This window comes from Nilaparvata lugens, chromosome 13 (assembly GCF_014356525.2).
Source record: "Nilaparvata lugens isolate BPH chromosome 13, ASM1435652v1, whole genome shotgun sequence".
Classification (NCBI taxonomy): domain Eukaryota; kingdom Metazoa; phylum Arthropoda; class Insecta; order Hemiptera; family Delphacidae; genus Nilaparvata; species Nilaparvata lugens.
The window spans coordinates 6,663,555-6,691,273 of NC_052516.1; the positions used below are offsets into that span (position 1 = coordinate 6,663,555).

At 34.8% G+C, this 27,719-nt stretch overlaps 2 protein-coding genes across 3 annotated transcripts in view; one reads left to right on the forward strand and one right to left on the reverse strand.

The window, feature by feature from the left end:
• Positions 1 to 11,567: 11,567 nt before the first annotated feature.
• LOC111060231 (E3 ubiquitin-protein ligase rnf168) lies at positions 11,568 to 24,931 on the reverse strand. The gene is made up of 8 exons (XM_039439682.1): positions 24,426 to 24,931; positions 21,540 to 21,691; positions 21,188 to 21,289; positions 19,790 to 19,853; positions 17,924 to 18,085; positions 14,272 to 15,265; positions 12,171 to 12,441; positions 11,568 to 12,079 (listed from the first exon to the last, which is right to left on the reverse strand). Exons 1-7 carry the CDS (start codon positions 24,757 to 24,759, stop codon positions 12,201 to 12,203), a joined length of 2,049 nt encoding a protein of 682 aa, XP_039295616.1. The 5' UTR covers positions 24,760 to 24,931; the 3' UTR covers positions 11,568 to 12,079; positions 12,171 to 12,200.
• A 281-nt stretch (positions 24,932 to 25,212) lies between these two features.
• The window catches only part of LOC111060229 (glycine-rich cell wall structural protein 1.8-like), a 43,243-nt gene continuing 40,736 nt past the window's right edge, over positions 25,213 to 27,719 (forward strand). For both annotated transcript variants that reach the window (XM_039439684.1, XM_039439683.1), the window contains exons 1-2: positions 25,213 to 25,365; positions 26,161 to 26,313. In XM_039439684.1, coding sequence (XP_039295618.1) covers positions 26,183 to 26,313 — 131 coding nt within the window. In that variant the 5' untranslated portion in view covers positions 25,213 to 25,365; positions 26,161 to 26,182. The remainder of the gene's footprint in view (positions 25,366 to 26,160; positions 26,314 to 27,719) is intronic.

The following is a 27,719-nucleotide window of genomic DNA, read 5'->3' on the forward strand; positions in this document are numbered from 1 at the left end:
TTTTGGGAAAATTTAGATAAATCTATAATCAAACTTTGCATAGATGGGGTGGAGCTCCTAGAATTTTTCCACATATGAAACTTGTGGCAGTTGATAGAGCTTATCAAATACTATTTTAGGTATAAATTTGATCAAAATCGTTGGAGCCGTTTCCGAGAAAATCACGAAAACCCTGTTTTTGACAAAATTTACGCCATTTTAGCCGCCATCTTGAATTGCATTTGATCGAAATTGTTCGTGTCGTATCCTTATAGTGAAAGGACCTTGAGTTCCAAATTTCAAGTCATTCCGTTAATTGGGAGATGAGATATCGTGCACACAGACACACACACACACACACACACACACACACACACACACACACACACACATACAGACCAATACCCAAAAACCAGTTTTGGGACTCAGGGGACCTTGAAAACGTATAGAAATTTAGAAATTGGGGTACCTTAATTTTTTTCGGAAAGCAATACTTTCCTTACCTATATGGTAATAGGGCAAGGAAAGTAAAAATGAGAAAATAAAAACTGCAACTACAGTACTTTTATAAAAACTGCGACTACACCCCGTTTTGGAAAGCTAATTTTCTGACTCCAGCTGTTTCAAGTCTAGAACTTAGCTAAATCCCGAGCTCAGAAACTACCCTTAGATTTATAGAGTTATCCCTATATTTGAGCTTTTCTTACCTGAACTTGAATCAAAATTGAGAACCTTATATGGAAGATTATTGTTTTGTAAGATTTCTATCTATATTGTTCAACAAATTATAACAATTTTCAGATGAACTTTGAGAACCTGATGGGAGATGCTGACATGGCTCTTCTCCTCAGTCAACTGGCAGCCGACTTTTCAGAAAAAGTTGCTTACGATGTGGTTTCAGAAATGGAAAAAACACCAAACGAAGTGATTTATAGCATCGTTTCTGATAGGATAAGTCAACTTACACTGCTGGATATTGTCAGCTCCATTAATAACTTCTAAAGAATTCATTCTACAGCATCATGGTCCATTTATAAATACATGGTCTATCTATTCTGAAAATATGACCAATAAAATATTCATTTATTTATTCATCTTTGAACATCTAAATTCCTCACCAAACAGAAGGAGCTGGAGATATTTCATTAAATACTTATTAATATGAATGATTGTGAACATTTAATAGTACATACATTTTTTTGGACTCAAAATAGTGTATGAATTAAGTTACCGTATCATTTACACAACCTCTAGACTGTGTATTCCAAATTAAGGTTTAAAGCAGTTTTTGGGTGAATGCTTGTTGTTTTTACCTGCATTGTATCTATTGTCAATGAATAAATTTGATCTGAAAGAGTCGCATTTTCCATGAAATCCATGAATATAACATCATGGATTTTTGCGAAAATGGTCAAAAATCAAACATCAAAATCGCTCAAACACTCAGGAATGATAGTACTTGACTAAAGGAACAATAATATGTCAACTCATTGGCGAAATTCACTTCTATTCTTGAGTTATAAGCATTTTAAGATGATTGATTTTCCTGATCTATGAGTGGAGGTGAGATTTTATGTTTCAGTGAATAACTCACTCTGTATTGTAGCGGAACGTCTCATATTATAGCACAACACTTGTTAGGTCAACCTCTATCCATAGCCCAAATATCATCTTAATCTGGGAGATTTGCATTTTTCAAGAAATCCATGAATCCATGAACATGATTTGTGAACATCATTTACTGAGCTCAAATGTTTGCAAAGACTTGACGAGCATTCTGTAATATTCTGTTTGATAAATTGATATAGATTCAAGATTATCATCTGAAGCTTCAATAGAAGAAATGTTCAATGGAGTAAGTTACTTTGTAGCATCGTTTCCAATAGAATAGCCAATTAACACTGCTGGATATATTGTGTGCTCCATTAATAGCTTTTGAATAATTCTTTATAGAGCATCTGAATTCATGAATAGCATCTGCAGATTCATCTTTATTGAGCATCTATAAAATCATCGTTTGAAGGCTTGAGATATATTGCATCAAATATATGAATTATTGTGAAATGTGTTCAAAAGCTTTGAGAGACGAGCATTAACGTATTTCATATTTTGTTTTATAAATTTTTTATCTGAAATAAAATTTTCGGGTAACAGGTTAATCAATTTATTTACTACATAGAGGAACTGTCTACGGCATACTGTTAGGTCTGTCCTGGAAACACGGTAATTTGATGGCGATCTGAAATTGTAAGCTGGAATGCATGGAGTGAATGTATTTTTTGATCTATTGCTATAAAGTATTAAATTTCTTATATAGAGTTGTCTCACTGTCAGAACCAGGAATTCTTCATGAAGTAAAAGTGACTGGGATATCGTCTCGGCCTTTGGAGAGCAGCTTTAAGCAGTATGTGCCTCTAAATCACACCTATTTTATTGAAATGAGTGTCTAAGGCACCCCTCACTGAGAAAAAAGTACATATGTTAAAATTACGGCATATGAAGTTATTTTACTTTCCTTGCCCTATTACCATAGGAAAGTATTGGTAAGGAAAGTATTGCTTTCCGAAAAAAATTAAGGTACACCAATTTCTAAATTTCTATACGTTTCAAGGTCCCTTGAGTCCAAAAACTAGTTTTTGGGTATTGGTCTGTATGTGTGTGTGTGTGTGTGTGTGGTGTGTGTGTGTGTGGTGTGTGTGTGTGTGGTGTGTGTGTGTGTGTGTGTGTGTGTGTGTGTGTGTGTGGTGTGTGTGTGTGTGTGGTGTGTGTGTGTGTGTGTGGTGTGTGTGTGGTGTGTGTGTGTGTGTGTGTGTGTGTGTGTGTGTGTATGAGTGTATGTGCGTCTGTGTACACGATATCTCATCTCCTAATTAACGGAATGACTTGAAATTTGGAACTTAAGGTCCTTTCACTATAAGGATCGCCTCGACGTTGTCATGTTGGTGCAGTCGCCCCTCGTGCCTCTCCGCATTCCTCTGGATCTCGGCGGATACCAGGTCGACGTGCAGGTCTCTATGAAGATCGCTGTTCCTGACATACCAAGGAGCATCCACAATGTTCCTTAGCACTTAACCTATCATTTGAAGATTAATAGAAGAAACGCTCAAAGTACTGAGAAGTATACTTTGTAGCATCGTTATTGTTTCTGATAGAATAAGCTCAATCACACTGCTGGATATTGTGGGCTTTTGAAGAATTCATTTTAGAGCATCTCTATTAATAAATAGCATCTGAAGATTCATCACTGTGTTTTTGACAGAATAGGAATTTTTTTTGAAATAATATTATACATTTAGAAAATGTGAGGTAATATCCTTATAAATACAAATAGAAAACTATGAAATTTAGAATGATGAAATTTGTGAAAAAAGAATAGGTGAAATTCACTCCTATTCTTAGTTGAAAAACATTTGAAGATGAATGATTTCTCTGATCTATGAGTGGAGGTGAGATTTTATGTTTGAGTGAATAACTCACCCTGTATTGTAGCGAAACGTCTCATATTATAGCACAACACTTGTTAGGTCAACCTCTATCCATAGTCCGAATATCATCTAAATCTGCGAGATTTGCATTTCATCATGAATTCCATGAATAAAATACATAACTTAATTGAGTTTTGCAAAAATGGTCAAAAATTAAAATCGCTCAAACTCTCAGAAATGAAAGTACTTGACTAGAGGAACAATAATATGTCATCACATTGACAAAATTCACTCCTATTCTTGAGTTATGAGCATTTCAAATTCAAATTTTCAAATTCAATGATTTGATGATAGAAGGAACTAGAAATCAAGAACGAAGAAGAAGCTAGCTCTAGCATAAAATGTATGAATAGCCTAATTATTGTGAACATTTGCTGTGTACAGAAGTGTTCAGAGAATTTTTTTTCAATTAATCGAGCTCAATTTAAGGGGAGCAGACCAAAAAATAACTCCATAAGTCGTAATGTTAACATATATGTACCTTTTACTAGAGATCCATCCAACCGACCAACCTGATATTTTGAAAACTGAATAACATGACCTTTTTACATACTTTGACAAATGCTTTTTAGTTTTCAACCATTTTTTCACCAAGTATGATTTTTCTGAATGACTGCTCGAGAACACAGTATTGAATTACAAAAAGGCATATAAAATGGAATTTAAAAATTATCAGCTAATGTGTTCATAATAGTGCTAAGTAGTACCATAGAGAAACATTAGAATAAGTAGATATCCCATGGTATAGGGCGTTTATGTCGCAACTTTTACTGTTATCTCAAGCCGATTACTGTCGATTATTGTAAATTTTTACTGTTTTGTTGGGGTGAGAGTGTATGAACGGCACAATTTGAGAGACTACCAGCGTCACACAGCCTCATGGGAAAGAACTAAGTGAACTATCGGCTTGGGATAACAGTAAAAGTTGCGACATAAACGCCCTATACCATGGGATATCTACTTATGCTATCGTTTCTCTATGGTAGTACTGTACAAAATTTTAGACGTCTACCTCAAAGGGCTCCTGAGAAAATCAAATCAAATCAAATTTATTGCCTTACAAAAAATGTTCACAATAAATACAGATAATTACAAAATGTAATATTTTAGAATAAGAAGTACCGTATAATTTTTAACATGATAATATACTAATTCGGCGAAGCCAGCAAAACCACAGTTTGAGTGCCGGTGACGAGTACCAAAACAGATAACGACGATACTATTACTTCCAATAGAAAACTTTGATTCAACAAGGTAAGCTAAACTATAATAATTATAACTATACAATTCAATCAAGATGAAAGTGGGGAAAACACATATTTATACTATATGTACCTTTTACTAGAGATCCATCCAACTGACCAATAACCTGATATTTTGAAAACTGAATAACATGACCTTTTTACATACTTTGACACATGCTTTTTAGTTTTCAACCATTTTTTCACCAAGTATGATTTTTCTGAATGACTGATCGAAAACACAGTATATTGGATTACAAAAAGGCATATAAAATGGAATTTAAAAATTATCAGCTAATGTGTTCATAATAGTGCTAAGTAGTACCATAGAGAAACATTAGCATAAGTAGATATCCCATGGTATAGGGCGTTTATGTCGCAACTTTTACTGTTATCTCAAGCCGATTACTGTCGATTATTGTAAATTTTTACTGTTTTGGTGGGGTGAGAGTGTATGAACGGCACAATTTGAGAGACTACCAGCGTCACACAGCCTCATGGGAAAGAACTAAGTGAACTATCGGCTTGGGATAACAGTAAAAGTTGCGACATAAACGCCCTATACCATGGGATATCTACTTATGCTATCGTTCTCTATGGTAGTACTGTACAAATTTTAGACGTCTACCTCAAAGGGCTCCTGAGAAAATCAAATCAAATCAAATTTATTGCCTTACAAAAAATGTTCACAATAAATACAGATAATTACAAAATATTTTAGAATAAGAAGTACCGTATAATTTTTAACATGATAATATACTAATTCGGCGAAGCCAGCAAAACCACAGTTTGAGTGCCGGTGACGAGTACCAAAACAGATAACGATACTATTACTTCCAATAGAAAAACTTTGATTCAACAAGGTAAGCTAAACTATAATAATTATAACTATACAATTCAATCAAGATGAAAGTGGGGAAAACACATATTTATACTGTATGTAAGTTTGATGGCGGCAATACTAGAGAAAGAAAAAATCAAATTGTGTTGTGAATTAGGTGAAAAACATTATTTGTTGATTTAATCCAATCAATTATTTTTTTAGTACTTGATTTAGTGATGCTATCTGAAATTAAATTTTCGGGTAACAGGTTAATCAATTTATTTACTACATAGAGGAACTGTCTACGGCATACTATTAGGTCTGTCCTGGAAACACGGTAATTTGATGGCGATCTGAAATTGTAAGCTGGAGTGAATGTATTTTTTGATCTATTGATATAAAGTATTAAATTTTTTATATAGAGTTGTCTCACTGTCAGAACCAGGAATTCTCCATTAAGTAAGTGACTGGTATATCGTCTCAGCCTTTGGAGAGCAGCTTTAAGCAGTATGTGCCTCTAAATCACACCTATTTTATTGAAATGAGTGTCTAAGGCACCCCTCCCTGAGAAAAAGTACATATGTTAACATTACGGCTTATGAAGTTATTTTTACTTTCCTTGCCCTATTATTAGGTAAGGAGAGTATTTATAAGCCCTATCAACTGACATGAGTCTCATTCCTGGGAAAATTGCAGGAGCTGCGTAATATTCTCGAGAAAAATGGCGGATAATTACTAAAAAACCATGTTTTTCACGGTTTTCTCGAAAACGGCTCTAACGATTTTCTTCAAATTTATACCATGGATAGCTATTTACAAGCCCTATCAACTGACATGAGTCTCATTTCTAGGAAAATTGCAGGTGCTGCGTAATATTCTCTAGAAAAATGGCGGATAATTACTGAAAAACCATGTTTTTCACGATTTTCTCAAAAATTAATCGACTGATTTATTTCAAATTCATACTCTGTATAGTTATTTATCAGCTCCATCAACTGGCATGAGTCTCCTTTCTGGGAAACTAATGGGGGTTTCACCCCATCCTTGAGAAATGGACTTTGTAGCCTCCTTCTCGTGCATGAGGTAGGTAGGTAGAGCAGTCTATAAAAATAACACATAGTCGAGATATTTCATCTGTAGAACAGCTGTTTTGACGACTTTTAAAAAATCATCGGATTTCACAATTTACACAAAGGAAAAAGTACTCTGAAAACAATTATATACACACATATACAGTAGTCTGATCGTAGTTTCAAATAATTATGTTGCCGCCAATCGTCATTATGTTATTTCTCTCTAAATTATTGTCGTTTAAGAATGAGGCTCCCAGTTCAATGAGCAAGGAAGTTGTGTGAGTGCGCCACACCAGATTTTTTGGTCTGCTCCCCTTAATATAAAAAGATTTATAAGAAGAGTGTTGGGACCATTGAGAACAACGGAAGGTTGGCGAGCATGGAGTACAGTAACGCAGAGGTGAACGTGTCCTGAATGGAGAAGATATTACGGTATGCGTTTCATCAAAGCGCAAAGAATAAGTAGGTGACTTTGTCATGTGACAAGAATGGGAATAGACAGGTTACCCAACAACTTGATGAGCTTACAAATGATGGGGATTAGAAAGCGAGGAAGAGGTGGCTACGGGATGTGGAGGAGGACCTGTGAGTGCATTCGTGGAGGAGATAGGCAGAAGACCCAGAGAAGCATGGACGCAAATCCACACCGGACTCTAGAGCCAGCGAAAGTAAAGTAATAAGTAATCGAGCTCAATTTATTTATAATATCGGGGCACCGAGCTTCGCTCGTTATTTTTATTTCTTGACTAGCCGTCAGGCTCGCTTCGCTCGCCATATCCGTCTAGCCTGGGGGCTCCGCCCCCTGGACCCCCGACTGGATCGTCCAAGAATGAGATCAGCAGGCTCGCTTCGCTCGCCTGCATTTTTCATTTGGGCATTTTTATCATATGTTAGGACAATCCAGTCGGGGGTCCAGACTAAACGTCTGGCCAAACGGATATGGCGAGCGAAGCGAGCCTGACGGCTAGTAATATAATATTCCCAGGATTGAAGTAGCAGTGCCCAATCAATTTTTCCGCGATAAATGCATTTAAATCTTCAACTTGGTGCCAATCTAACAAAATTATTAATTTAGTTACCATTTAACAACTGTTTCGAAGAGGTACTCTCTATAGAATAAAGTTCTAGTCTATATTAACATATGGTATGGACAAAGTCAACTCAACTTAATGCCAACCTGACAAACTTATTAATTTAGTTGCCAGTTAACAACTGTTTCGAAGAGGTACTCTATCTAGATTATAGTTCTATAGTAACATATGATATGGAAATTTCAATTATAATATTATTATTAAGAGATTGGGAGAAGAAGAATATACATGCTAAAAGACGAACTTTAAACCCTTAAAAACAACCCTTAGAGTTAAAATATTTCCAAAAGATTTCTTAGTGCGCCTCTAAAGGGCCAACTGAACATACCTACCAAATTTGAACGTTTTTGGTCCGGTAGATTTTTAGTTATGCGAGTGAGTGAGTGAGTCAGTCAGTGAGTGAGTGCCATTTCGCTTTTATATATATAGATAAACAGAACACAATTCTCTAAAATGATCGTGTTTATATTTCACAGCTGGCTATACGTCATCTTATGAATTTCGGGGATGCGATATTTTGATTTTTCACATACTCACTCGCTCACTCAACAGCTATCCACAGCTGTTTCAGCCAAGGATGAATATTATCCTTTTAATGTCGTTCAGCGAGTTTTCTCAAGGATGAGACCTAGTGCAATCGAATCTTTATATCATAAACCTACTATGTTCCAAATTTCGTGAAAATCCACAGCTGTTTCAGCCAAGGATGAATGATCCTTTTAATGTCGTTCAGCGAGTTTTCCCAAGGATGAGACCTAGTGCAATCGAATCTTTATATCATAAACCTACTATGTTCGTTTATCTGAGTATTGAAGAGCGTAAATTGTATTTTGAAAAGTGAAAGTGACATAACCAACATTTTGATGTGGACAGTATAGTATAAATTGGAAATGGGACAGTTTTGGGCATGAGCCTGTTGTGCCTTTCCTCATGTAAAGTATTTGTACACAATGTAATAGATGAATAAAAAATAGAAATAAATAAATAATGACAGTGTTTGATTAGCAATGGTATTGCTATCCTTGTCTATCATTCAACAAAACGGATAAATCTCTTTCTCGCTTTGCTCTGTTGCCAGATCGTCTTTTAACAATGTAGAATTAATAATTAATTGGCAAAATATCTCATCTCAATTGTGGAAATTTATTATGAAATTATTGAAAAATATAGTTTATTGCTTAATAAAATATAATTGATTATTTTAAACGAGAATGAACAGTTAATATTACATCAATAAACCTGTAGAAGGCTGAGGATCAGCAACGTTGTTCTCCTATCTTTCTCTACTGCCATTATAACGTGGACCTCACTAATAGACATCCCGTTATCCATTTTTATTTAAATTGTTTATTATTATTGTATTTTGTGAAGTTGGCAAAATGGGTTTCCACCTTTTGTCTCCATTAATAAAGATTATTATAAAAATATATTTGGTCTATTTGAGAGATCATGTTGTTTTGTGTTGTTTCATGTTGTTCTGTGTTGTTTAGTGTTGTTTTATGACAGAAGTTTTTGTGAAATTACGGAATAGAAGAAGCTATGGGGGAACTTACCTGTTTCTTTTTTTTCTAAAAATTGTATTTGTCGCCTTCATCCCATAGAGAAAGAGCTCTTATTTTTGTGAATTAATAATGATTTTGTGAAGTTATATAATAAAGGAGATTGGCAAACAATTAAATCACATCAGTTATTGTAAAAAATATTTATATTTTGCTTGAGAATAGTCAAATACAATAATCTATGTACATAATCAAACATCAGGTAACACAATAAAGTACGTCAGTTTAGAAAGAAATATACAATCGATACATTTTTAAACATAAATCTAAAACAAAATGTTGGGATAAAAATAATGCTTTAACAAAGATATTGAATAAAAAATTGACAGAATGTTGGGACAATGTTATAACAAATAAAAAAGAGACATCACACATTGACAGTATGTTTTCGAATACCTTTTGAATACAATTCACATTAAAACAAACCATTAATCTTCATTATGTATTATTTTCAACAAACCATCATTTTTATTCATTTATTACTATTGATTAATATTATTGATACAGAATTGTTTTGATAGTATAAAAAACGTTAACAAGAAAAACATTAAACCGTTAAAATATATGAATTTTACATTTATGATAAAAATTTTATTACCAAATCGAACAATAGTTACGACTATAGTAACTGTTTAACCTTAATAGGTTGGCGTGCTGCCATGGATAGAGTAGAATGAAGGCAAATGTTAGAGGAGGCCAAGATCCGCTTTGGATTGTCGAGCCAATTATGATGATGATGATGATAATGATAACCTTAATATTATAGTAACTGTAGTTACGGCATAATAATTGATAAGTATTAGAAATCTAAGTACCCCTTTAAAATTGTTCATTACGACAAGTTTCGGCTATATAATACCATTATCAAGTGATTGGAAAATATTGATTTATTTTCTAATCACTTGATAATGGCATTATATAGCCAAAATAAATCGTGATTACACAATTTTAAAAGGGTACTTGAATATCTAATTTTTATTTATATTTTTCACAGTAGACCTAAAGAAAAAGTGATACTTGATAAGGTTTCTATGGCAACCGCAATAATGCAGTCTAGAATTCTTAAAACCCTTTGCGATCTTAAAACTAAGGTATAGGTTGTCTTTGTCAGTCGGGTGGCCAGCTGTACTGACCAGACCATTTTGCGTAGCAACTCAGATTTATTTCAACTGGGTTGTCCCAGCCGATCAGAAGGCCAGTGGGACTGGCCAACATAAAAGTCATCGAACGCTCGGCTGGCCAGCACCACTGGCCAACAATATATGTTGCATAATACATATATATTTTCACACTGCTGTCTGTTCTGTTCAGTGGTGAGATCTACTGAGTATTTCTCTAACTAAATAGAATACTTCTGCCAACTTTATAGTGAATAATAATAACAACAGATGGCATATAGTCCACAGCTGTCTCAGTCTCATTCTCATGTCAACTGTACATTGTTTACATAATGATAAAGAGTTTTTAAAGTGAATATGGTTACTTTTGATTTTTATATCTTATATTATTTTCTTTACCAATTTCGAGTTGTTCATGTCGTTTAAGTGGATATGGAGAATATTTTAGGATCCAATGAAATACGAGACTACTTAAAAGAGGATTGTGACGAAGTTCATCTGATAGTTGATTCTGAGCATGACAGCGATGTAGATTCAAATAATTTGATGTAAGAAATTTGAAAAAACGAGGAAGACCGTCTCAATTAGTGGATGATGAGAGACTTAATGGCAAATTGCATCTGCTCTATCAACTACCAGACGGCAAGACCAGAGACTGTGCTGTTTGCAGTGATAGACGGCCAGGAAAAGAGAGGAAAAGAACAGTTTTTTTTTGTAAAACGTGCTCAAAAAATCCCGGACTACATGTAGGTGAGGTTTTAAAAATATGATTGTAATAACAAATTTAAATGGACTGAAACTTGATTGGACCTGACTGAATTGATTCACAGCTGAAAAAGAAGAAGATTTCAAGAATGATTATGCGAGATTTATTAATATGTTTAACTTTTAAATATGTATTCCATTAAATTCATCATCTTAAATATATGTGTATGTAGATGAAAGAATACTTTTAGTTGAATTCATTTATGTTTTTCAATTTGAAATACACTCTGAAAAACCTGTAGAATGGAGTAAAAATAATCCGAGTTGGTGGGAGGGAACTATCAATATGGCTGTCGAGCTGACAGTGAGAGGAGCTGGCCAGTAGCACTGGCCATGCGAGCGTCGGAGACAACTCAGATTGAAATATTTCCGGTCTGCATATGAAACTAATGTGGCCAGTACAACTGGCCAACCGACCGCAAAGGGTTAAAACATAATAGGCTATAGAAACTACACATCTTTCTAATCATATTGTTATTACTAATGCAAATTCTTGCTCTAGAATTCTGAAGACATAATATGGGAAACTATATTCATATTACTAATCTTACACTAATTACAAATTTTAACCATTATCAGAATTATTTTTAAAGCAGTGACTGTAAAATCAGCTAAGAACGAATTTGTAACTTGTCGAGGACCTGCAACCGTTCCTATGGAAGTAACAGTTATTTTTTAAGGTGACAGTGACTGTAAAATCAGCTAAGAACGAATTTGTAACTTGTCGAGGACCTGCAACCGTTCCTATGGAAGTAACAGTTATTTTTTAAGGTGACAGTGACTGTAAAATCAGCTAAGAACGAATTTGTAACTTGTCGAGGACCTGTAACCGTTCCTATGGAAGTAACAGTTATTTTTTAAGGTGACAGTGACTGTAAAATCAGCTAAGAACGAATTTGTAACTTGTCGAGGACCTGCAACCGTTCCTATGGAAGTAACAGTTATTTTTTAAGGTGACAGTGACTGTAAAATCAGCTAAGAACGAATTTGTAACTTGTCGAGGACCTGCAACCGTTCCTATGGAAGTAACAGTTATTTTTTAAGGTGACAGTGACTGTAAAATCAGCTAAGAACGGACTTGCTGCACATGCTTGTCTAGTGTAGTTTGTCCGGGAACTTTGACCTTCCCTTTGGGCGTGACCGTTCTTTTGACAGTAACCGGTTCCTTCCGTCGCAGTTTATAGTCACTGGTCACTTGTTTCGCTCTCTGTTGCTCAGCCTTCTCCCAAATCTCCTGCATTTGTAGCGCCAGTTTTCTGTCCTCTTCTTCCTGCCTTATAAGTTCCATTGCTCGTTTCTCCAGTTCACTGCCAACAAAAATTAAAGATTTTTATTTTGATACTGGTTTTGATGAAATAAATAGATATTTATTCATAATGGAACACTACAATATGACCAATAATATCACGAATTCATCGGAAAGTTACATACATATTTCAACACCTATTGTTCATCTTCAGTGAAGTATTTGTTTCAACACCTATGGTGTTGAAACACGTATGTAACTTTTCAATAAATTCGTGATATTATTAGACAATACTCATTAGAAAATTTCACATCTTGAGGACTTTCACCGTAGGCTAATTATAACCATTACATAACATAATCTATAATATAATGGAGGGAAGAATTGGCTTATACACGTACGGGATAGAAAAAATCTGGTGTGGCGCACTCACACAACTTTCCTTGTCGTTATGAAAATTTATCACCTGACGCTAGTGTTCCCGCGCATAGAAGTATACTATTCAGAGATCCAAGACAGCTGGTGACAAGACAATAACACTGGAGACACACGAAGTCTGCTATTTCTTCATAGTGAATGATTCAATAGAATCAACAGTTGCAAACAGTTTGCAATTGAAATAATAACATTTTCTCGAATTTCGAGCTTATTTTCAATTTTAAGTGAAAACGTTACTGAACATTAATTGTAGAGATTTTCATGCTCAATCTTTTCCACTCGAAATTTTTTGTTTAAATTGTATCTGAAGCCTGATACTTGAGAATCTAAAATCAAACTTTGCATAGATGGGGCGGAGCTCCTGGAATTTTTACAGATATGAGACTTGTGGCAGTTGATAGAGCTTATCAATGACTATTTTAGGTATAAATTTGATCAAAATCGTTGGAGCCGTTTTTGAGATAATCGCGAAAAACCCTGTTTTTGACAACATTTTCTCCATTTTAGCCGCCATCTTTAATTGAATTTGATCGAATTTGTTCGTGTCAGATCCTTATAGGGGAAGGACCTCAAGTTCCAAATTTCAAGTCATTCCGTTAATTGGGAGATGAGATATCGTGTACACAGACGCACATACACTCATACACACACACACACACACACACACATACAGACCAATACCCAAAAACAACTTTTTTGGACTCAGGGGACCTTGAAACGTATAGAAATTTAGAAATTTGGGTACCTTAATTTTTTTCGGAAAGCAATACTTTCCTTACCTATGGTAATAGGACAAGGAAAGTAAAAAACGAATGACGCATCATCACGTTTGTACTATTGGAATGATTAATTTGAAATTTTGCTTTTCATTCTTAATTTACCAAGGATGGTTATAGGCCTATTTCAAATTCTTCAAGCCTTTAATTGGTCAATTTTTTATTTACACCCTTGAGGAGCACAGGTTACCTGCTAATAATACATAAAGGATTCTACATATTATGTATAGTGAGATTCACGTTATAAAGTGAGTGAAAGATAGGACGCCAGAGTTGTCAATTCTCTGTTACCAGCACCTTCTATAGTTGATAGCTGTGATTCAAGTCATCCCCGTATATCTTACCAAATATTAATAATTATTGTTGACTCCTGTTAATCATATGATCAATTCTATCTCATGTACCTATATTCTATTTATCAAGAAAAAATATCCTCTCGTGATTTAATAATAAATTTTTATAACAATATTGAGATGAACTATTTTGGTAGCTTGGTTAGTTTTCATTAAATTTCTTCATAGCCAACCAACGATTTGGCTACGTTGCAGAGCTGGAAAAGGATAGTGCTATCTGTTTTGTGGAATGATAGACAAGGATAGCAACACCAATGTTAATCAAATACTGCCATTATAACGTTGACCTCACTATAATAATAATACTGATATGAAACAACTAACCTGTAAATCTTCTCGACATCTGTGACGTCAGCAGTCACATTTGAAATGAATGAGACCTCGTCATAGACCACAGATTTCACCACAGCACTGGTGGTCTCCTTGTCAGTTGAGCTTGGGACCCAACCTCTGGATGATATGACGTCATCAGCAAATATTGACCCATTGGATCCTTCCGAAGCCATCTTAGATCCTTCCGATGCTACTGTTGATCCTTCACCGTCAATTTTCGATCCTCCCGTCTCCATATTGGATACTTTTGCCACATTACTGGTTCCTCCAGTTGCTCTCACACATTTTTCAGCCATCTTGGATTCTTCCGACGCCATATTGGATCCTTGTGATGCTATTCTAGATCCTTCTGCTACCTTATTAGATCCTTCATTTGTGTTGTCACATTTTTCAACCATCTTGGATCCTTCTGCCATAATCTTGGATCCTTGTGATGCTATTTTTGATCCTTCTGCCACCTTATTAGATCCTTCATTTGTGTTGTCACATTTTCCAGCCATACTGGATCCTTGTGATGCTATTTTTGATCCTTCCGCTACCTTATTAGTTCCTTCAGTTGCCTTCTCACATTTTTTAACCATCTTGGATCCTTGTGGTGCTATTTTTAATTCTTCCGCTACCTTATTAGATCCTTCAGTTGCCTTCTCACATTGTTTAACCATCTTGGATCCTTCACCAGCCTTATTGTTTCCTTCCGCCGCCATCTTGTTACCCTCGGCCGCCATTCTGTCGTCATCATCCTCGAAATCAGTGTCAGACGATTGGTCGTCGGCTGAGTGAACTCGCGAAAATGCCGCTGCAACTTTTGTTGGTGACTCTGGGTCACCAGCGACATCATCACTTATCATCACATGCAGTCTGTGTGGACCTTGTGGTTTCTCGAAACTGGTTTCAGGGTTGAGAGTGCTGTGCGGTTTGATGGGTCGCACCCGCTCGATGTTTTTGAAAAAGGGTGTACAGTTGGATATGGTTGATGGGCCAGCACCTGAGGAAATGAGAAAAGAAACATGAATATTGATATATTACAAATTTTAATATATTAATCTATACTATAATAAAAAGCAATGAACTGGCTTATACACGTACAGGAAAGGAAAATTATGTTTGACGCATCATCACGTCTGAACTACTGGACTGATTAACTCGAAATTTTATTTATTTATTTATTCATAGACAATAGATACAATGCAGGTAAAAACAACAGGCATTCGCCCAAAACTGCTCTAAACCTTAATTTGGTATACACAGTATAGAGGTTATGTAAATGATAACTTAGTTCACACAATATTTTGAATCCAAAGAAATGTATCTACTACAATTTTGAATTTATCAGATTGATTAATTTCAAAATACAAATCCAAGCAAAAATCTTCCTTAACAATCACAAAAAATATTAAACATTTCAGTTAAATCCACAAATTATACTCATGTTGAATGATATATATAATTATATCATGCATATAGATTCTTAATTAACCGAGCATGGTTATAGGCCTGTTTTTAATTCTTTAAGATTTCATTACGTCAAGTTTTCAGTTTGTCATGCTTTAAAATAGACCCGGAGCACGGGTTTCCTGCTAGTGTAACTTATAATGTACCTACATTAATTGGAGAAATTTCAACTGTTTGTTCATTCATATTTGTCTATATATATTAGATTCATGTTAGGATAAAAAAAACACTGAAAGCGGAGTGAAGCGGAGCGTCGTGAACAATATCATGTTAAGTAATGAGCTACAACACACTGGAAGCGTCTACTCGCAGAGCGGAGCGGAGCGTCGACGTATATACAAGGTTTTTGGAAATTTTGCATTTCAAGGATAATATAAAAGGAAAAAGGAGCCTCCTTCATACGCCAATATTAGAGTAAAAATGAGACTATAGAATTATTCATCATTAATCAGCTGTCGAGTGGATCATAAATTTCATGCCATGACGCATACAATGTTATATAACAGCTGTTATATTGCTATGGTGAATGTGATATTTTCGAGTTCAAAATTCAAGTGTTTTTATTCTTTATTTTGTGAATTTATAGTTTGTTTCATGTTTTTAAGAAACTTTTATTATTAATCCATCCAAATTTAAAATTGTTTGTTTTATTCTAATTTATATTTTAGATTGTGATTTGGTGTAGAAATTTGAATGGACATAACCTATAATATTTGGACAATTTAAAACTAAATCAGGAAATTGGAGAAGTTTTAGGCAATAGCCTGTTTTTTCTTTTCCAATTCTTGTATTTTTTGCTAACCTTATAAATAAATAAATAAAATAAATAAACTTGGTAAAAAATCAGCAGCTGTGTAGACTACTAATTGCATGCCTCATTGAATGCATGTTTATGCACTATTAAATGAACAATTGATTGCGTGCAATAACGCATGCAATTAATAACCAAAATAACATAGTATTGTCTTTGATATTGTCAATACCACTTTTATTTATTAGAAAATTAATTCATAATTCATTACCAGGTTTCATGGTAAAACCTACCACATCTTCAGCTGAACTAATAAGTTTGTTGTTCCTCCAACAACAACAAACTTATTAGTTCAGCTGAAGATGTGGTAGGTTTTACCATGAAACCTGGTACTGAATTATGAATTAATTTCAAATAAATAAAAGTGGTATTGACAATATCGGAGTCGTATTCTTTCAATTATGGAGAAATACCACAACATCTCATACCATACAATCAAATTATAGTTACATAGTTATAGTTATACATAGAAAAAGTGTGCAAATTATAGTATTGTCTCTTGAACTTTCTCTGCTTCGGGCTGTCCTGTTGCCAGTTTGTCTTGAAGGAGATTAGCTTTTGATGTTAGCATTTTTGATTGTCCAACCCGAACAGCCATTAGCCGTTTCCACACCGATATCTCGCCAACACGACATACATACAGGATTTACTCTGATGGACAGTATAAGAGGAGGCTGCGGTTTATAACTGCGCGAGGTCTACTGCTCACAGAACTACTAGTAATATTGTATCCACGAATAATAAATAAATAAATATCTTTTTCCTACAGATACCCTGAAAAGTGACCATTTGTGCACTGATTTCAGGCTGCAAAGAATCACTTTTCCGCACTAGTGCGCAAAGTGAGTACTTTGCGTACTCCAGATTTGCAGCATGACAACGCAAAATAGTTAGTAGGTTATATGGAGCACCAGTGCAGCAAAATCAAAATTAAGTTGGTAACAGTGACTGCTGTGGCTGCTATAGTGAGCAGAGGTGCAACCAAGCACAACGCGCTAATTATTAAGTAGATATTATAACCAAGGACAACGACAGCACAGTGCCTCCACAGCACACACCACACAGCTGCCCCCCGCCATTCAAACACTACTACATTATTCAGGCAATTTTACCCATAATTACCCACTTTTCATATTCAATGGTAACTGTAGGAAAAATTTAATGTGAAATACGTGCGCAAAGTTCGTTTGCTGCACTCAAGAAACCATTCCGCCCTCGCCTACGGCTCGGGCGTAAACGTTTCTTTCGATGCAGCAAACTGTCACTTTGCGCACTAGTTGCACAAATAACTATTTATGCTATCTTTACAGTATGGTAAAACGCAATTATTCCTAACTTCGCCTTGTAAAGAATTTTTTTATTTTATTTCAAATGACTCACTTTTTTGCGGTTTATTGTTGGAGTCTCGGTTGGGTAATATGGGAGTGAAGTGCCTGAATTCCTCATCAATACTGTTGCACCTACTACTGTTGCTACTAGTCGAACTGGCCCCACTTTTGAATCTGCTAGCCACGCCCACAAATATGGAGGGTCCGTCACTCACTGAAACACGAAAAACACAAATTTATCAACGAAAAATCTGGTATGGCGCACTCACACAACCTTCCTTGCCGTTATGAAAATTTATCACCTGAAGCTAGTGTTCACGCGCATAAGAGTCTACTATCTCAGCCAGCTGGTGACAGGACAATAACGCTGGAGACACACGAGGTCTGCTATCTCTTCATAGTGAATGATTTAATAATAGAATCAACAGTTGCCAACAGTTTGCAATTGAATAATCCACATTTTCTCAAATTTCAAGCTTATTTTCAATTTTGGGTGAAAATGTTACTGGACATTATTAATTGTAGAGATTTTCATGCTCAATCTTTTCCACTCGAAATGTTTGAATTATATCTGAGACCTGATAATTGGAAATCTAAAATCAAACTTTGCATAGATGGGGCGAAGCTCCTGAAATTTTTACAGATATGGGACTTGTGGCAGTTGATAGAGCTTATCAATGGCTATTTTAGGTATAAATTTGATCAAAATCGTTGGAGCCATTTTCGAGAAAATCACGAAAAACCCTGTATTTGTCAACATTTTTGCCATTTTAGCCGCCATCTTGAATTGCATTTGATCGAAATTGTTTGTGTCGGATCCTTATACTGTAAGGATCTCAAGTTCCACATTTCAAGTAATTCCGTTAATTGGGAGATGAGATATCATGTACACAGACAAACATACACACACACACACACACACACACACACACACACACACACACACACACACACACACACACACACACACACACACACACACACACACACACATACAGACCAATAACCAGAAACCACTTTTTTGGACTCAGGGGACCTTGAAACGTATAGAAATTTAGAAATTGAGGTACCTCAATTTTTTTTCGGAAAGCAATACTTTCCTTACGTATGGTAATAGGGCAAGGAATGTAAAAACTCAATAAAAACTAAACTAGAAGCTGAAAACATGGAGAAAAGAAGGCATACCAAGTGAGAAGCTCATTAAAATGTTACAAGAAGCTGAAATAATAGAGAAAAGATAGCTTAAGAAGTGAAAAACTCTTTAAAAATTATACTGTAAGCTAGAAACATAGACAAAAGATACCATAAGAAGATATCCCTTGGTTAGGGCGTTTATGTTTCCAATTTCACTGTTTGTTCAAGACGATAGTCCTCCTATAGTGAATTCCACGTTATAAAGGCAGTGGAAGAAGATAGGAAAAAAGCGTTACCGATTCTCTGCCTTGCCACAGCCTTGTATCATAGAGAGAAGATAGCATAAGAAGATATTCCATCATATATATGTCGTTTATGTTCCGAATTTCACCGTTTGTTCAAGTCGATAGTCCTCCTAGTAATTCTTTTTGGTGAAGCTATATGACGCTGGTAGTCTCTCATACTGTGCCGTTCTTACACTCTCACCCAGCCAAGTCTAATAATAGACAGTAGTCGACAAAATCAACTTGAAAGATTAATATTAATTATTTGTTGACGCTTGTAATAATGATATCTCAAATATAATATTATGATTCACCAACAAACTATATTTTTCATGGTTTAATAATAAATTTTCTTGATAAAGATGGTGGTATCATATCTAATTAGTCTACAAACAACAGGTAGTTGAGTCACAAACAAAATACTAATGATAATCTGTAAAATTTTTCCAGTTCCATAAGAATATATATATAATAAAAGATGCCAAACAAAATAATCTTACCACTTGGGTCCTTACTGGTTCCTTCATTGGAAACAATACTTGATCCACCCTCGAGAGGTTTTCTCTGAAAAACGAGTTCAAGTAAATTAGCAATTCGTTGAACTCAATTGAATTTTGAATCAATAAATTTAAATAGAAAACAAAAAAAAATTGAAGCTATTGTACAGAGACATGAGAATTCAAACAGATAATTATTAGTGCCAATGAAAATGGAACAAATTGATATAGTTATTGAATTAAGCTTTCATAGCTGATACTATTCAATTATGGTTATAAATTTATTCAGTATCTTTTATAAATAACTAGCAGGAAACCCGTTCTCCGCAAGGGTCTATTTTTAAACTTGACAAACTGAACACCTTAGGTAATGAAATCTTGAGGAAATTGAAAGTAGGCCTATAACCATCCTCGGTTAATTAAGAATCTATATGCAATTTATCATTATTTTGAGTCCCCAGGTAACATTATGGTAATGGCTCTCTTTGTAAATGATTCCGGAGGCAAAACTCTGGCAGAGAATAGAAGAGAGTGGAGGGCTGCTGCCATATAGAAGGACCTGCTTACGAGCAGAAAACTACAGACAGACATGCAAAATTTCAAGTTAATCAGTCCAGTACTTCAGACGTGATAAAGCCTTCAACATATTTTTTCTATCCCGTACGTGTATTCGCCAGATATTTCCTTTATTATAGTACAGATTTGAAGTTGACATTCGTTTCACAGAATACAAAGTTTTCCAGAAAGAGTTCTAAAATAGTTTGTAGCGTGAATGTTGATGTTGTGGAACTTTTCCATAATTGAATAGACTTAAAATGTTGTCAAATATTAATTTTTATTTAAATAGAGTGGATTTTTGACAACATTTCTAGTCTCTTCAGTTCTAGAATAGTATTAAATATTCAGCTTCAAGGAATACGTCATCAAAACTGCTACTTGTATCTGGAAATAATGATGATATTAACTATGAAAAAATTGGCAACACATTTTCATGATCACTGGAGAGTGTTCATCTATAAACTTGCATAGTATAAAATTGCTAAAAGTCAATATAGACTTCTTAGTTTATATTGAATAAATATATTACTGCAACTTAGGTCTACGCACAGGTTTTACCTTGTAGGCTACTCCTTAAACATAGATGGACATAAAAAGATATACTGCAGTTTTGGGATCATTTTATATAGTTAATAGTATTTTTCTTGTATTATTTTTATATGTTATAATATTAGATTATTATAATTGTGTATGTTTTTGAGAAATAAATTTGAATTTGAATTTGAATAAAAGAAATTTCATTACTGATAAATTTAGAAGCTTAATAAAGTACACATTTCTCATACAATGAAACAAGCATTGGATGAGATAATTCACAAAGTTTGAAAACCTACAAATACTTACTTTACTTTCTTCCAAAGCTAGCGATTTGGCCAACTCAGCATCTTTCTCAACAACTTTCTGTTGACTGCTCAGCCATTCTGCTTTCGCCCTCAATTCTTCCTCCTGTCAACAAAAAATTATCAAAATTTGAAAATAAAATAAAAAATAAATGGAATCATCAAAAATATAAACGTTTCTACTGTATTATCATTTATCCCCTCATCATTACCTGGGCTTAAAATACTTGTGGAGTTGCCTTTGTAAATTAATAGAAAAATAAATGTAATACATTTCTTCAACAATTAACTAAATTTCAGAAAATTTGAAATCAGTTATGAATGATTAATTTATTTTGCAAACATTGTCAACTCACCATAAGTTTCTTAGCCAGTTCAGCACTAGCTTTCTCTTGTTTCTCTTGTTCCTCTCTCTCTTTCACACTGAACTGTTTCAGCTGTTCTTTGAATTCCTGTCCTATTTCGCCTGGGTTTGAAATGGTAGCAACCACTCCACACCCAATAACATCTGCAAATGAAAATATTTCGATAAATAACTGAGATCAAATCAAGTTCTTCTCTCGAATATTTGTGAAAATACATAAATAGTATAGTTGTCAGCTCAACGTCTTCTCTCTAATATATTTGAGAAAATATAGTTTCCAACTCACTCGACAGAAACACATTATTGACTGTCTATTATGCATATGTTTACTCCCACTTGAGCTACGGCACAATATTTTGGGGTAACTCTGTAGACAGCCGAAGAATCTTCATCATGCAAAAAAAGATATTGAGAGTTATCTGTAGACTGAGATCGAGGGACTCATGTAAAGCATTTTTCAAAGACCTTAACATACTCACACTTCCTTCCATTTACATTTACCAGCTAGTAGTTTTTGTTAAAGTAAATATCAATAAGTTCCAATTTTGTACAGATAATCATAAATATAATACTCGAAATAGAAATATTATTGCATTATTCCAATCCATAGAAATGTAGCTTTTGAAAAAACTCCATTTTATTCAGGAATGAGACTCTATAATAGGCTGCCAACAGACATTCGAAACATTGAATCAGTCATTTTATTCAAACAGGCAGTCAAAAAAATGTTATTAGAGAGAAGCCTATACGCAATCTCAGAATTTTATTCACAAGAAAATTGATTTTTTTATATATATGATATATATCATTACCATCCTTAAAGATACTTGACACTTGATATCTGAATAAATATTTTATTATTTTTATTGTATGTATTATAGTATTAGGATTAGTATTAGTACTGACAAGTTACCTGTCAAATGGGATTATTCCCAAAATTGATGTAATGTAATGATTATTAATAAATAAATAAAAAGACATACATAGTATAGTGGTCAGATCAAGTTCTTCTCTGGAATATTTGTGAAAATACATAAATAGTATAGTGGTCAGCTCAAGTTCTTCTCTCGAATATATTTGAGAAAAGACATACATAGTATAGTGGTCAGATCAAGTTCTTCTCTCGAATATTTGTGAAAATACATAAATAGTATAGTGGTCAGCTAAGTTCTTCTCTCGAATATTTCAGAAAATACATAAATAGTATAGTGGTCAGATCAAGTTCTTCTCGCGAATATTTGAGAAATATGGAAGAGTAAATTCTTGAAGCATGACTAAGGACCACTCAATGCTTCCCATCTAATGGTGACAGCCTGACCCTGAAGTGAATTTCACCACAGATCTGAGAACTCGGCTACATAAGAGTGATTACAGTGCGGTCTCAAGGGTTTCTATATCAATATCTTAGAACGTTTTCTGAGCTAAGTAATGTAAGTAAGTAAATCCTATACTATTAAACGAGCAACTTCTGTTTATATGTTTGGATGTTTAGATGTTTGTATTTCACCCGATTTTGAAAACGGCTCCAACGATTCTCACGAAATTCAGAACATAGTAGGTTTATAGTATAAAGATTCGATTGCACTAGGTCTCATCCCTGAAAAAACTTGCTGAAGGACATTAAAAGGATAATTATTATTCATCCTTGGAAAAACAGCTGATAATAATTATTTCGTCGTCTGTTGGTGATGGAAGTGAGTGAGCGAGTTCATGTTTGTGGGGCTGTGTCAAAATTATGACTCAGCTGTTGAACTTTTGTAATCATTCAATCAGGTACTTAGTGCCGATTGCAGAAAAGCCGGGTTATTTTGAATACTGATTAATTCCAGTAGATCCATCTTTTTGAAATGATCTTTTCTGATTTGGTTCACGTGAAGTTAATCAGGAATAAAATTTAACCGGCTTTCGTGCAACTGTGCCTTTGTGAGGGAAATTTTTGCATTCCTCTGGGAATTAATCTCAATTTACTGTGATTAGATAGAACATTTCTGTATGAATGTTATTATAATTTCTTCTTTCGTAATAATTTTTTATGCTTTTGTACTCCAGAGCGAAGCTCAGTCCCCGATATTAAGTAAGTAAGTAAGCTATTTGAATTGTCTGAAGAGGAACAGGTATCTTATTGAACATCTTCATTGCCAGTACATAGAAAAAAAACTTTACTTCTAGGAAATAATTTCCTTCTCCAGTGCAAGTAAATTCTACATGTGGGTACGTCGATATTTTCCCTACTTCTAGTTCTGTGATTATGAAACTGATCTCTCACGTTGAAGAATGCCTGACTAGTCGTGATATACAGGAGTGATGCCAAGATATACTGTCCATAGACTGTGCGTAGGTATAGCCATGCAGTTTTTATAATTGTATGTGACGAAAGTTTTTTGATACTGCCTATCTGGAGACACCAGTCTTTGGCAACGACTTGAAGTACTCAAGTAGGCCCAAAAGACAGAAGATTGGCCTGCAGAGGGCATCAAAATTACTGGATGTCAATGTTCGTAATCTTCTGTAGAAGCACGATGTCCTTCTTACCAAGAGACAGCTTGTTAAAGAACTTCAGGACAGAGATCCTATAACTGTCCTGTGATTGGTGGAGGCGTCTTCTAATTCAGTGACCAGCACTTGCTGGATAGATTGCGACAAAAAATGTAAAACTTTGAGACCTCCTCTTGACATACACCAAGCACAGGAGGATGTAATGGCTGATGAGCATTAGTAAACCAAGGCGAGTTTGCAGTAGGCAAGATGGTCACTGCCTTATGATTCTTACAGCCCTCTTTTGCAGCCCCTACTGAATGTTCCCACAGGGGCAGATTATGTCTATGTCTACCTAATAATTAATTACAAGGCCAAATTGGAAATTGATGAATGTACTTACTTTCTTCAACACCATCATCTTCTCCTGCCTGTTTGCACTCCACTTCTTTTGGAAACTGTTTCTGAATTTCCGACCAAAACTGCTGATTGATGAGAGATTTGCTTTTAGTGGCTGACCTCAGCCAACCACCAATCCGTTTTCTGCAGACTGGGCAAGTCAGGGTATTGCTTTCAATGGTCTTGTCAAAACAAAAATAGCACAAACTGTGTTCACAAGGCAAGGAAACTGGTTCTATGATAACTGATCTACAGACTGGACACATAACATCGTCCAGTTTCAAGTGTTTGATGTCCAAAACAACCTTGGTCCTGGGGCGTTTTCTGGGTGGTGGCATCCTGGAAACGTTGTCAACAGAGTTTCAAGCCATCAACTACTGTTACTCAAACCTATATCAATTGAAAAATACTTGAGAAAGATTAGAACAACTAAATACACATGAAATACATAATATTATTCACCAACGCAAAACGAATTTGTAGGTTATGATTCTGATTACATTTGAATTATTCCACAGCCTACTCAATAGCCAACTTTACACTTTGCTATTGATTAATTTCCTTCACTAATAAATTTTATATTTGAATATTTATAATGAATAACTAACAATTCATCTGTGGTTATATTTATTATCGAAGATTTTATTACTCTTAAACTCTGATATATAATCATAATAATAATGATGAGTGGTATGGATAAGTAGCTGCAGAACGAGATGGTCCCTGGCTTGAGTGGCTGGAACCACAAAGCTTTGGATTCAGTATGGGATCTTCCCGTCGTGTTCTCTTATTTTTCTTTGTTCAATTGGTGATGCTGCATCACTGCATCCGGTGACCGTTTTCCTTTTTGCCACGACGTCAGTCTCTGTTCTTTCTCTTGCATCTTCCTCTTTCGCCATTTTACAAGCGTCTGAAAGTAGAAACCAAATAATTTATATTTTATTGTAAGTATTTATGTTTCATACTAACATTTCTAGTCAGTAATCAATTTTATATTCATAAATCTGTATTTTGAACTATTAGAAACATGTTTATTGGTTGAGATTCAACTGTATTGTTAATCAGTAGATTGTTTTCTAGCGGTAAGGTAAGGTGTGTTGTAGTTTAGATTTCTCCTGAACTGTATTTACTCGTTATAATAGACTATAATCTTGTTGAATAACTAGCATTCACGCTAGAAATATCCCACGTTTGACAAGCAAATTTGTTTGTTTCTTTTTGCCTTGTAATTTAGTCTGTAAACACAAAGTACGCCTGGCTGTTTCTACTTGACCTTTCAGCCTACTGTAGCTCAATTGCATAATAAAAATGAAAACAATAACATTGATGATTTAGCATTGAACTTGAACATAGAGAAGTGCTAGCATAAGAGCATTCTCATGGTATGAGTCGTTCATGTTCCAAATTCCAAGCCGGTTTACTCAAACCGATTACTGTCGACTACCGTCTATTATCACTGTTTTGGCTGGGTAAGAGTGTAATAACGGCTCTGTATCAAAGACTACCAGAGTCACATAGCTTCACAAAAAATAACTACTAGGACTATCGGCTTGAGTTAACTGAAATTTGGAACATAAACGACCTATACAAAGTTATATCTTCACTTGCTATCTATTCTCTATGATTTAAATTTCCAAGATCAGCAAAAATTAAGGTTTATCTGTAGCAGAATAGCCTAATAATGTCAACTTTTATCAATATCATGAGTACCGTATTCAGATTTTTCAATTTTTTTCCAGTTACTAGTGACAAATTTCTGACATGGACGGACCTCCAGGAATGCCCCCCGGTGGACACCCCAGGGGCGGGTTTATGAGGGGGCGCGGAGCCCCTATGGGCAGAGGGCGAGGAATGAGAGGTGGTGGAATGGGCATGGGAGATAGAGGTGGCAGGTATGTTCAAATTTTCAAAAATAAATTACTCGTATAATAGGCCTATTGATATTGGTGATAAGCTTTAGTTCTGGTTTTAATTACTTGACATGATCGGTCCAAGAAACCTGGCCTTGATTTTCAACTTTCTCCTACATTACTTTATCCGTCGGTCTCGGCTGAAGTATGACAGTCGTAAGGCCCATTGATGGCTTAAATTTTATATTCAGGCGGTGGGACCTTCCCGCAAGGGACTCCCCACAACAAAAGCCATACGAATTTACTTTTTTACTTTATCCGTCTTCCCAGCAGTCCTGGGGCTGCAGGAGTCGTCATGCTTTATAAGGATTACGACATAGAATATTATTGGCCTTCTAAAATTGATATTTATTTTATATTTCATTCATTTTATTGTATAAAACCTATAATAATAATACAATTATGACATTGGAGGAGAAACTAGGCTGAGCCTGTTTTATTTCTCTTCTAAAATTTTGATAAAATGTTAATGTTGTCCAAGAGTTAAGGTTATGTAATCACACACTGCTTCGTCACTTGATTCTTCGATCCAGGAATAATGATTTAAAAATTTTGAAGGCTGATGTTATACTTGAAATGAATCACAAAATGTATCACAATGTATTAAAAACTTTTGAAATATTGCACTTATTTGAAAAATTTGATGGTTATAGGCCTATTTTTAATTCTTTATATGTATTAAAATATTTTATACATATTTTAATATTCATATTTAACTATTATTAGGATCTATTAAACCTAATGTATTGTGTTTTTCCACAACCCTGAACCCAACTTCCTCATTAAATGGTAGTCGAGGTCTATTTTCAAGTGTGGGAAATTGATATGCTCGTTTATGCTATGTTTATTCCTTTTTCCTGAGGAATAAATACGAATAATGAGCTACAAATCAATCACTACCTTGTATCAATTGATATTTGCTTCCAATGTATGGTGACTGGATCTCTCTTTATATTAGACTAGCAGGAAACACCTGCTCCTCTTGGGTCTAATTAGAAACTTGACGTAATAAAATCTTGAAGAATTGAAAATAGGCTAGATATTAGCATAGAGAAACAATAGCATAAATAGATATCCCATGGTATAGAGCGTTTATGTCGCAACTTTTACTGTTATCTCAAGCCGATGATAGTCCACGTAGTTCTTCCCAGTGAAGCTTTTTGACGCTGGTAGTCTCTCATATTGTGCCGTTCATACACTCTTACCCGGTCAAAACAGTAAAAATCGACAGTAATCGGCTTGAGATAACAGTGAAAGTTGCGACATAAACGCACTATTCCATGGGCTATCTACTTAGGCTATTATTTCTCTATGATATTAGCATCCAATGTGATCATATTCCAATATGTAGTGACTGGATCTCTCTTTATATTAGACAAGCAGGAAAC

Excerpts from the sequence above, each read along its gene's own strand:
- LOC111060231 (XM_039439682.1), bottom strand. The coding sequence starts at position 24,759 with ATGCCACCACCCAGAAAACGCCCCAGGACCAAGGTTGTTTTGGACATC. Across the intron at positions 21,692-24,425 it reads AGATGATGGTGTTGAAGAAA|ATGTTATTGGGTGTGGAGTG; the intron begins GTAAGTACATTC and ends TTTCATTTGCAG. Across the intron at positions 18,086-19,789 it reads AACCAGTAAGGACCCAAGTG|TGAGTGACGGACCCTCCATA; the intron begins GTAAGATTATTT and ends TTCGTGTTTCAG.